This window comes from Mesoplodon bidens (genome assembly GCF_964165515.1).
Source record: "Mesoplodon bidens genome assembly, chromosome: 17".
NCBI classification, from domain to species: domain Eukaryota; kingdom Metazoa; phylum Chordata; class Mammalia; order Artiodactyla; family Ziphiidae; genus Mesoplodon; species Mesoplodon bidens.
The window spans coordinates 14,132,629-14,145,402 of record NC_138174.1 but is presented as its reverse complement, the minus strand read 5'-3'; the positions used below and the strand labels follow the sequence as shown (position 1 = coordinate 14,145,402).

The 12,774-nt window shown below is 41.5% G+C and overlaps 1 protein-coding gene across 1 annotated transcript in view; it reads left to right on the top strand.

The window, feature by feature from the left end:
• The window catches only part of LHFPL6 (LHFPL tetraspan subfamily member 6), a 207,975-nt gene that overhangs the window by 171,698 nt on the left and 23,503 nt on the right, over positions 1-12,774 (top strand). The window contains exon 3 of the mRNA XM_081214787.1: positions 11,316-11,414. Coding sequence (XP_081070913.1) covers positions 11,316-11,414 — 99 coding nt within the window. The remainder of the gene's footprint in view (positions 1-11,315; positions 11,415-12,774) is intronic.

The following is a 12,774-nucleotide window of genomic DNA, read 5'->3' as shown; positions in this document are numbered from 1 at the left end:
TCAACTTCCTTGGCCCAGAGTTACCAACGTCCTCAGGGGTCACTGACCACATCCCAGCCCCTTGGCCATTACTCTCCTCCACTCCCTTGGTTCCCAACTTAGTCTAGTTTCATTTTCCTCAAGCCTGCCTTGTACCTGTCCATCTCCAGGCCCCCTTTCTTTACCTGGCATGACTCCATGTACTTATCAACACCCCGTTCATCTTTCAAAGGCCACTTTCTCTTGCTTCCCACCCCAAATTAACTGATTTCTCTGTTAACTGTTGGGTTTGCTGCTAGCAACACACAAGTACAAGCCTGAAATATTTCTGTGTTACTTCTCTCTCTTGCAGATGCTAGAATGAATGGACCTTCTTCAGGTGTTTAATTTTTCCACAGTGTAAGCACCATGCTTTGCACAGACCCAAAAGCCCACCAGCTCAATTAATGAAACAGACATCAATTAGTATTGTTTTCTCTACCAAATATATATAATATATAGAAATATATTTCTAAATAGATCTCATTAGACCTTGGGGATACATCTGGTGTTCAGTTTTAAAGTGTCTGCGTAAAATTCATTTTCAGGTAACTAGCTAGATCAGCAGGGTAAGAATGAGAATTCCTGACTCTATCTTCTGCTAGTTTTGTTATGTGAGAAGCAGCATTTATCCATTTGGGACTTCTTTTTTCATTGATTTTAATAAGTTTCTTAGGATAACCTATTTGAAAAAGATCCCAGTGATTTCTTTGTGACTGCTTACGATAGTATTTTAAACACTTAGAGTATTTTTTTCTCATTGTGAAAGACCTTTGTGATCACATTTTAATGTATGTTTTAAAATGTTTTATATTTTTAAATATCGAAAAAACACATGACAAAATATGGTACTTTAAAAATCGAATTAAAATTTTAAAAACCAGTATTGGACTAACTGGAAACAAATTCTCGAGTCCTTTCAAAATTTGTTTGGGACCGATCAGTAAATCACAGATGGAAAAGTAAAAAGTTTGGGTTATCCTTGACATTTCAAGAGGGAAGGAAAACAGAAAAGGAAAATCATTATAGCTGTCTTGAAGACATTGCTTCCAAATTGTTGTCTGTCAGCTATTCCAGATGGCTTTACTGTTTTTTAGTGGAATTGATGGTATTTTAAAAAGACCTGAAGAAAATAGATTTGGTTTTTCTTTCCTGATGTCTCAGACAGTGGATGAAGGAAAAAAATATCTTTCAAGAACTGTCTGTTTTAAGTGCATCAGCCGCCTGTACCATCTCATGGATGGCATCCATCAATGATCTTATGGTATCTTCATACTCCCTAATTTTTTAGTGGTGAAAAACATGCCTTATGAGTACATAAGTAGTGAGAATAGTATATATGCTAAGCCAGAAAGCTAGTAGAAACCTGTTACAAGTGTCTTATATATTCTAGTCAAAAGATATATATGTGCATATATAATTTGTACATATTATATTCAAATAATAATATAAGCTAGATATATACAATCATATATAGAGTTTGTGTATATGTGGGCCTATGCACACACGTATGTATGCATGTATGTATATGTGTGTATGCATATGTATATAAAATAACCCTTATTTATAAACAGCTCTATGATATGGATTCTATTCCTATTTTACTAATGAGGAAACATACTCGAGAGAAAGGCAAGGAAGTTACTCAGGATCCCGAAACCAAAAGAGAACTGGTCAGACTTCCAAGGCTGTGCTCTGAATCATCCCACGATATTGTACTGGTCTTTGTGAAACCTGTGCCGTATCAGATTCTCACTGTGGCTTTAGCGTCAGTTGTAAAAACCTAGATTTATGTCTAGCCTCTGCTGCGGTAGTTTGTCAAGATAAAAATCCAGGCAGCCTCATGCTTTAATTTTTTTGTTTGGAAGCCAAGTATAAGGAATATCTGCCATCAGAATATCTGGAACTCAAAGAAAAAGTGGCCTATCGGTGCATTATAGGCTTGTTTTCAGTACTACACAGGATTTTCATTTGATAGCCTCTGCATTACATTTTCAGAAGTATTTTAATCACTCTTCCCATCTGCTGAAGCTTTGAGGCTTCAAGTGGCTCACCGTGGCAGGCTGCCGACTGCACAGAGGCCTCCGCGATGTCAACTTGTAGAAAGCCTTTCACTAACCATTCATTTCATCACCTGTAGAGTTTACTACGTTTCAAAAATGTGTCCGACATTCTACTTTAGTGTTGTCATGGGGTCCCTGATTAAATACTTAAGGACCTTAGAAATAAATAGGAAGATAAATCATGTCTTACCCTGATACTTTTTTATTAAGTCCAGTAAAAATGAATGAATGGGGTTTGGAACACAGAATCCGTCCATCCTTGTGCACTTGATGTTATTGGTTAAAGACACTAGTGGGACGAGAGGTTTTACTCTTCCTTCTAAATCTTGTTGTGTTAGAACTGAAACAGGTTTTTAAAATGGAATTTAACATAGGAAAGCTGAAGTAAAAGCCCCAGGCATCTCATCACTCTTTTAGAAGACTCCTCTACCTGAGTTCTCCACTCTCTTGGGTAACTTTATGATATCAGGATATCAGAAATAGGGAGGGAGATATTGCCCTCTCTGTGCGCTTTTCCCCAGTGATCTGCAGGGCACCCTCCCCCTTTCACATATGAATATCAACCATCAACCAGGGCAGAGCCTGGCTCCACCCTGAAGGGCCTCTGGCTCCCAAGCCATCTGCCCTTTCTCTGCGGCAGGCTTCTTCCAAGTCAGTTAAAACCTAGCCATGCCCTTTCTCCAGACTCTTTGGCTATAAATAAAATCAATATGTTAATGTTTTTTGCAGCCCTATGAAAAGATTCATTCTCTGGTCCCTTTCTCCTCAGCCCACAATCCTGCCCCTTATTTCTTCCAAAGGAATTTTGTTACTGATACTCTGATAGTTCCCGACTCAGCCAGCCCCCTTCCCTGAGTCCCCAGATGCATAGCTTCATTGTGTATTAATGCGGTAAACAGCATAGTTCCTCACAGGATCCACGCAGACCTGGGGCAGCTTGGTTTCACTGTTGTCTCCATTCAAACAGGACACAACCCCCAAATCTACTCTGATTCTTGCAGGAGATGGTGTATTGCAGGAGCCTCTTTACCAGGCAACTCTGTCTATATACTGCTGGGCACGCAGTCCCTTCACCAATGTCACTGGTGTCAGTTCACCCAGGGCCTCTGGGAGAATTACACAGTCAGGTGGACAGCGACGTGATTTCCCACACCCAGGGCAAATCACTCTACAGGCCTGAGGGTAAGGAAACTGGGAGTTAGTGGTTCAGGAGGAATCCTGGGACCACGCATTGGGATCGCGATAGGTGGAAAAGAGCCGTGGGCTGGGCCCTGGGGGCCCTGGGGTGGATTTGGGCTCTGTGTCCTTGGACAAGCCTCCTGCATCCTCTGTGTCTCAGTCTTCAGAAAGCACTGTGAAAGGAGGTATGGCTTCCAAGAGCCTAACCAAGCCTCTTTCTTCTAGAATACTTCAGTAGTTTCCTTCTCATAGTGCATTCAAAGTCCGAAGAGTTATAATACTGGCCCTTGCCCTTGTGCCCTCCCCACTACTGGATTTATTTTGCTGTTCTATTTTGTAAAAGGACGGTTATCGAGGGCTGAAAATGGATGAATATCGTGTACATAAATTAACATGTGGTGACTTGGAGATACGCCAGCCTCTTCCAAAGAAAAGTCCAGATAACGGGCTACAAGACCAAGCAGCTTTCATGAGAAAAGTAAAGAAAACAATTTCCCTCGGTGCTTTCCACAGAAAGGAAGATAAAGGAACTGGAGGACGGATAAAAGTATCCCCAAAAACATAAAAGATGAATTGATGGGAAAGGCTTATGTGACCACTCCAGGGGCAATAGGTGGAAAAAGTCAGGCTATTAAAAAAAATAACAAACCGTGGAAACGATTGGAGCGATAGTCATGGAAAAAAAGTGAGATCACATAAATTCTTTCAAGAGTGGCCTGGAAAAAAAATAAGACTTTATGAGTTTAACTTGAGGACTCTATTCTTACCACCTGCGGGGAGCAATTGGCATTGGCTGACTGGAGGTTTGTTTTGCCTTCTTGGCAGGAGCCGAATTGTTATGTTAATATTCCGTTGGCTAAGTGTGGAGTACTGACTGAATAGAAAATGGTTTGCAGAAGGGAAAATTCCCAGCCTCGGGTTCTTACTTTGACCACAGAGCTCTTTACAAACTTCAGACTTCACACTCAAATTCTAAAAAAATAATTAGTATCATGACCGGTATCTCCAGCGTGGTGCGAAAATGAATAGCGTTTCCACTAGGACCCTCTCTCTCCCCAAGGCAGTTTACGGGCAGGCAGAGTGTGTCCTAAGATTGAGGCCCAGGAGCCCATATGGGGCTAAAGGCAGACCCCTTTGATAATACAGTATCACAGCGCAGCTCCCAGCATCCACCTCTCTGCATTTATCCGGGCTCGCTCTTCTCCATTAACACAGGCTTCTCCTTCGAGGTCATTCCACTAACCTGGCTCTTCAGACATTTTAGTTATCTTGAACAGGGTGAGGCCAAAACCCTAGAGGACTCAGGTTAAAATGGCCTAATAGTCAATGCATGATTCAAATGTGTGTGCGTGTGTTTTAATTTATAAACTATTGAGTCATTTGTTTGGATGATTATTTTTTTCCTTTTTTAGGAAGCAGTGTCTTTCTAAATCCCCAAGACCTCTTTCCTACATGGTGACCTTTCCAATGGTCTATGCTGTCCTATAACTGATTCCAGCGAGGTGCCCTGTGAAAACTAAAGACTGAACTAATTTACGCTAATTTGTGATTGACTCATGACCCTTTAAAAGTTGCAAAGTCTTTAGGATTGCAAGAATAGACTTCTTCTTAATTGCAAATGAGCCTGTAGCTGCAAATGAGTTCACGTCTCCTCCAACCACCCACCTCTGTTACCACCTTCCTCAGGTTGTTTCCTCCGATTCACAGCATCTTTCCTCACTTCCATTCCTATATGCACAGATTTTCACAGAGTGTGACTTTTTTTCATGATGTCTGTAATGGCAGTGAAATGGGAATTCGGTTAAAATACCACGTAATTAAGCCCCATGAGGTAACCACAGGGTTTATAAATGTAATAGAGAAAATCCACGTAGATAATATAAAAGTTTGTGAGCCAGAGATTTTAATTGAACCGTTTACTCCCCAGGAGCAAATTAGTCAGCTAGAGCCATAAAAACTCATTAAGTCCCGAAGATTTCATTTGGGCAACCACTTCACGTTCCAGAAAATTTTCTGAGCCTCATTTCAGCACACAGTATCATATCTAAGTGGTATCTAATTCAGGGATTTTCAAACTATGTTTCCATCAAACATTGATTTCCACAACATGGTCTAAGACTTAACACTGCTAAAACTGAACAGTGGCAGATTTCTTCCATTAAAAGGATGTTCTCATTTTTATGGGGTTTTTTTTTTTGGAGTATAATTGCTTTACAATGTTGCGTTAGTTTCTGCTGTACAAAGAAGTGAATCAGTTATGTGTACACATATATCCCCTCCCTCTTGGACCTCCCTCCCACCCCCATCTCCACCCCTATCCCACCCACCTAGCTCACCACAGAGCACCGGGCTGAGCTCCTTGGGCTATACAGTAGGTTACCGCTAGCTATCTGTTTTACACAGGGTAGTGTATATATGCCAATCCTAATTTTCTCTAACTTTACAATATTAGTAACTCAGTATAGACGATACAATTCTAGTTGATGCCAATATAAAGGCAGTTAGTTAACATTTGATGTATCCTCTTTTGAAATCCACACTCTAGAAGTTAATTAGCATGTTCCCTAACCAGAGATCACACCACAGAGGAAGTTAACACAAAGCCTTTTAATATCACTTTACTTACCCCAAGGTTTAGTAATTGGCATAAATTGAATTAGAGAACATTTTTAATTGAGAAAATGGATGTTTAAGTAATGGACAGATAGAAAGATTCGTATCAGCCCCTCTGCCCTTGCACAAGTAGGGCACGTACCAGCCAGGGACTGGCCAATAAAAGAAACTACACTCTAGGTATTTCAAGCAGCAGGGAATGTAACCCAGGGATTTAAAGTTTCACAGACCTACTAGGAGGTCTGGGGAAGTGAAGGTCAGAGAAGCTGCTTTGAAGAATTCAAGAGCTCAGGAAGTGCAGGGATCAAAAGTGAGGGCAGGACTTCCCTGGTGGTGCAGTGGTTAGGAATCCACCTGCCAGTGCAGGGGGACACGGGTTCGAGCTCTGGTCTGGGAAGATCCCACATGCCTGGAGCCTGTGCACCACAACTACTGACCCTGCACTCTAGAGCCCGTGAGGCACAACTACTGAGCCCACGTGCCAGAACTACTGAAGCCTGCGTTCCTAGAGCCTGTGCTCTGCAACAAGAGAAGCCACCGCAATGAGAAGCCTGCACACCACAACGAAAAGTAGCCCCGCTTGCCGCAACTAGAGAAAGCCCATACGCAGCAACGAAGACCCAACACAACCAAAAATAAAGAAATAAAATATTTTTTTAATCAAAAATTATCCAAAAAAAAAATGAGGACAGCTGATGATCTGCCCTTAGAGAGTTGAGGCTTAGAGGGATGCCAGGAAGCCACACCCCAAATATCATGTCTACTGTCTGCAGAAGAGCATGTCATCTGGCTGCAGCTGCCAATGGGGAATATGGTTTATTCCTCCCTTTTACCTGTTCATTGACAGACTATGAGCCAGAACTTCTGCTAGCAGGAGAGTTTTTGAAATGTAGTTTCCTGGCTTCTAGCCACCCATCACCCCCACCCACAAAGGGAGAATCTAAAAGAGTAAGGATGATTTTGATTGTTAACAAGCAGTATCAGGCATAGGTGTAAGAATCTGGCCAGCCCAGTGTCGGGGAGGAAGAAATTTTCCATTACCCTTCTAGGTTCTTCTGGCTGGCCTAAGAATTAAATTGACTTGACATGAGATAGATTAAGAGGAGGAAAATCAAACAAACGTTTAATAACGTGTACATGGGGAGAGACTCAGGAAAAACTGGGTGATTCCCTGAAATGGCAAAACCGTCACTGACTTTAAATATCATCTTCAGCTAAGACAAAGAGAATGTTGGGGGTTAGTCCTTTGGGGCTTCAGAGGGGAGGAAGGCAATTTACATGGAGATGGAGAAGCAAGTGTTTGGTAAATAAATGTTTACTGGGCTGGGCAGAGACAGTGGGACATAGAGTGGACTCTGATCTTTAATCCCCGTGTAGAGTTTCCTCCACCACACTTACCCGTATTCTTTGCAAATATCTCTGGTGATAGCTCTATTCCTGGAACAGGCCCTCTGTCTCCATTCTTTTAGGCAGTTAAGGGAAAGGTCAGACTTTCTTCCTGAATCTTTTGGGCCTTGATTGTTTTTACTTAGAAATAATCCACATTCCAAAGGGACATTTTAGAGTGACAAGTTTTTTCCCATCCTTTTGAAGTGGTGTCTTAGGTCTAGAGCAGCCCTCTCCAATAGCACTTTCTGTGATTATGAAAATGGTCTGTATTTGCACTGTCTAATATGGTAGCCGCTAGTGCCATGTGGTTACTAGGCATTTGAAATGTGGCTAGTGCCATTGAAGAACTGAATTTTATTTTTATTTAATTTTAATTAACTTAATTTTCTTTCTTTTTTTTTTTTTTTTTTTTGGCTGCACCGTATGGCTTACAGGATCTTAGTTCCCCGACCAGGGATCGAACCCAGGCGCTGGCAGTAAAAGCACCAGTCTTAACCACGGGAGCAGCAGGGAATTCCCTAACTTAAATTTAAACTTAAATAGCTACATGTAGCTCGTGGCTACTGCGTGGGGCAGGGCAGGTCTAGAACTCGACTCCTGCCCCCCCTCCCATTCCATCAACTGGAAGATAGTGTCTCATCTGACCTGAAGTGTCCCTGATCCTGCTATCTGAATAATTGTTGTATTCATTGTGTTTTGAAGGTATTTGTTAGAGTGACTGTCTGATGGAGTTGGGGGGAGGGTTTCACTGAGTTTAGAGTATTGGTCATCTGATCGCTTTTTGTGCCAGCCTGCTCATAAACAGTTGTTTCGTAGTTGGCTGAGTTCGGCCTGAGACTTGCTTTCACCTTAATGTATAATAGTAGCAAGGTAGTGGGGAGGCCAGATATTTACTTACAGAACCTAATCACTACAACAATCACTTAGCCTGAGGAGTTTGCAACATGCACCTTTCTCCCAGAAATGTTCCCCACATCTTCAGAATCTGCAGTATCTTTACTGTTAGCAAACATTAGCAGATGACAAAACAACAGCTACATAAATAGGAATACTAAAATCCAGATAAGCTAGTTGCCCTCCACTGAATACTTTTTTAATGTGAGCATATGTTCATGGTATTTTTCTTTTTTTAATTCTTACACCTAACACAGATTTCCTATGTGTAGTTATTTCTAATTTATATGGTTGACTCCATATTTCATACTGTTACAAAGATAGCCCAATATTCTATTACACAAAAGAACCCTGACTACCAAGTGTTGTACCACTTAGAGAATCACAGACCTGTTTGCTCCATAATAGGCACTTAAAAGTTCCTCTCTGTTTAGTCTCGCAAAATGCTGGGATCCTTATACTGGATGAAAGCGGCTTCTTGGGCGGGGAGGGGAATGAATTGGGAGATTGGGATTGACATATATACACTAATATGTATAAAATAGATAACTAATAAGAACCTGCTGTATTAAATAAATAAATAAATAAAATTTTAAAAGAAATTCATATAGACACAACAACCTGCATTGGATAACTGTAAATAAAAGCAATTCTTTTCAGAAGTTAAGAATAAATTCTGATAAAAACAAAAACAAAACAGAAAACAAAACAAAAAAAAAGCAGCTTCTTTCATGAACACATGCACATATTTTTCTGCCATACTGTAAGAACATTAGCAATTGAGACTGTTTATCATTTGTTTGCCTATCAGATAAAGGGAGTACTGATGGTTTAAATTTTACTGTTTTTCATTTTACTTACCCTTGAACATTTTATATCTAACGGGCTTTCTTCATGTGTCATCACTTAAAAACTGCTCACCAGATCTCAAAAAGTGGTGTTACTTATTAATTTAAGAACTGAGTATCATGGAAATGATGCCACATTATTTATTCAACATTCATGGAATTCAGTTTACACAAACTCTGGCATCCTCATTAATTCTCTCTTTATCTGACGGTGTATAACACTAGTTTGGAATTGTCTTCAGAATGCTATAAATTTTATCCTAAGGCAAAAAGCCTAAGGAAACTGGTCACTGGGATATTTGCTTAGTCAGCAAACCTCGTATTATTGCTTTTTGAATTATTCTTCAGCCTCCATACAATTCATATTTACACCGTTGCATACAGGTACCCTGGAATTTGTGATTCGCAGCTGCAGTGATTCTTTGCAGGCATTCCCTCGGATCACAGCCGTTCTGCATTAGATGCTCATTTTACTGTGGTCTAAGGGATGGATCAGAGAGAGGGGCAACAGGGTGGAAAACATGTCAGTTTCTGGGGGACGTCTCTCCACACAGCTGGCATAGAGGTTGGGGGAGTGGGGTGGAAAGCAGCTCCTCCTTAGATGCCTGTGAGGAAACAGACAATTTGTACAGGTTACAACTACTCAAGTCATCCACCAAGGGCAAGGGAGAAGCAAAAGGGAGACAGGGGCTTCCCTGGTGGCGCAGTGGTTGAGAGTCCGCCTGCCGAGGCAGGGGACACGGGTTCGTGCCCCAGTCTGGGAAGATCCCACGTGCCGCGGAGCAGCTGGGCCCGTGAGCCATGGCCGCTGAGCCTGCGCATCCGGAGCCTGTGCTCTGCAACGGGAGAGGCCACAACAGTGAGAGGCCCAAGTACCGCAAAAAAAAAAAAAAAAAAAAAGGGAGACAGGAAGAGACTCAATCCAGAAATACTGAAGATCTCCCTTAGATGCCTTTGGGGACACTACTGTTCGGCCTATATACGTCACCACATTAACAGGTTTTCTAATTTAGGGGCCTCCCTTATTTAGCGCCTTTTAACCCACAATCCTGCAGACAATCAGACTGTGTATGCATTGGTCCCACTGGCTCAGCACACTTGTGGATTTACGGGAGATGTTAATACTCGCTGACTGATGTGACAAGATGGTACTTTCAGATTAGCCCTCAGATTTGATTGGTCAGTGCGTCAGTCTCATTCAGCTTCTCATAAAGCCATATTATTGATAGGTTTTGATGCAAAACTAAAGACTCACCAATCGAAAGCTGTCCGCTCAGGGTGAGCTACCATGATACCTTGACTTAAAATAAAACCGTCACTTGCTTTAGTTGAATCCTCAAACCTTTTGGTCTTCGCTGCAAGAAGAACTGAAGTCACAGTAAGCATCTGTGTTCTTGAGTATTTCCAAGATGCGTGGACACTTGGTGATTCTCAACTTCTCAAGGGAGCATGGTAACCGTAGCATGGTGCACGAGTTCAATCAATGTGCTGAAGTGGTTCATGAAAATCTTTATGCTCTCTCTGCCCCTGGTAAAATTTGATGATGCTGAAGCATTCTATTTTGATTCTTAAATTGGAAAAAGCAATCTAATGAATGATGATGCATAACCAGTGAGGCCCTTTTGCGGGCACTCGAATTACTTGTTTGCATGGATTGAGGGTAGAACGGGTTGGCTTTTTTTTTTTTTAATAAATTTATTTATTTTGGGCTGTGTTGGGTCTTCGTTTCTGTGCAAGGGCTTTCTCTATTTGCGGTGAGTGGGGTCCACTCTTCATCGCAGTGCGCGGGCCTCTCACTGTCGCGGCCTCTCTTGTTGCGGAGCACAGGCTCCAGACGCGCAGGCTCAGTAGTTGTGGCTTACGGGCCCAGTTGCTCCACGGCATGTGGGATCTTCCCAGACCAGGGCTTGAACCCGTGTCCCCTGCATTGGCAGGCAGATTCTCAACTACTGCGCCACCAGGGAAGCCCCATGGGTTGGCTTTTTACAAGAGTGATTAAAAGGGCTTCTGGATTGTACTCCCTAAACAGGATTTGCAAGGCTTTTAGTGCTTTAAAAGGAGAAGTTGTAACCAAACTGAGCTGTCTGTCAAGGTTGTTCTTCCCACCTCCCACCCCCTTTTAAGCAGACTTGGAATTGTTCTTGGAATTAAACTGTACTTAGATCACTAAAGGGAGCTTGGATGGTGCTTTCCCCAAAGCAGACCCCATGTTCCATTGTCATATTGCCTATATTGATTTTTTCTCCCTTGTACCTTTATCTAGGGCTGCAGAGGGGCATTGCTAAAGTCCTGTTGTCTTTTCTCTTTGCAGGCTTGTTGATCGGTGCTGGCTGTGCCCTGTACCCCCTGGGCTGGGACAGTGAGGAAGTCCGGCAGACTTGTGGCTACATTTCTGGCCAGTATGACCTGGGTAAGTTCTCTTCATGGATAGTACTCCTTTTAGAAGAGAACCTTCTCTGATCTTTCATAGAAGGAGAAGGTGGAAAAGGGATGGGGAAGAAAAACGCATCCCGGGATTGGAGCCAGCAGTCATGTGTAACAATACACATACATTCATTTATTCAACTGTTTAGTAAAGAGCTATGTATAATCTACTGTTGGCCTGTACTATGGGAAGTACTGTAGATACAAAGAAAAGAAATGGTCCTTGCTATGAGGAGTTAATATTCATTCATTCATTCATTCAAAATCATATGTTTGAGTCATTTCATGCACTAAAAATAACTCTCTCTATGGAATTCACTGTCTATCTGAGAAGATAAAGCAAATACTATGATCAAGAAAATGACAGTCAGTGCTAAGGAATCTAAGCAGTTTCACTCCAGGGTAATACACAACTTTGTGAAAGAGATGGGAATGGAGCTGGGTCTTAAAGTGATGCCTGTGGATTATCTGGCAGGCAAGGATTACAGTTCAGCAAAGCACAGGGGAGGGATGCAGAAAGCTCATCAGGGGACCATAGAGACCCAGGAAATAGGGTCTGTGGTTAAGTAGGCCACAGTTCACACCTTGATGAAGGGCTCATGATTTTTTCTGTGTACTAATCAGAAAATTTCAGATATTTCTCAGTTGTGCAGGGAATGTATTCTACTTACTTGGCGACCTATAAAAATGTTTTGCATAATACGACATGGTTTGCACCATTATAATTTGTAATGGTTAGCTAATATTTCAGTTGGTTGAGAAACCTACATTTACTTAACCACTTGCTTATTTCTTTCTAGTTGGGTATTTTGTCTACTCGGTTTGTGTTACGTAAACATATTGTAAGGAGTAGTTTAATGAATATAAGTCTTCTTTTGACTGAATTATTTTCTTAGGATGTTTTTCTAGAATTGGTGTTAACTAGACCGAAGATTATGAGCCCATGATACCGCCAAATGATAGCCAACATATTTTTCCCTAATATATGGATAGACAGATTAAAAGTTTTTGACAATAAGCGCATAGTGAGTTACTAACTTAAACATCTATCTGCTTTTCACATTAAATATTTCTCTCTAAGTAGAAAAATTTTGAGGGAACTGGTCTAATGGCAGTATTACTATATCCCAATTCATTTAAAAACCTTTTGTTAGAACTTATTAAAAAAAAAAAAAGGCACTTCTCTGGCAGTCCAGCGATTAAGACTCCGTGCTCCCACTGCAGGCGGCATGGGTTCATCCCTGGTCGAGGAACTAATATCCCGCATGCCGCGTGATGCAGCAAAACATAAATAAATAAAAGAACTTATAAGAAAAACATTCTGTTGGATACTGAGAAAAATGGGC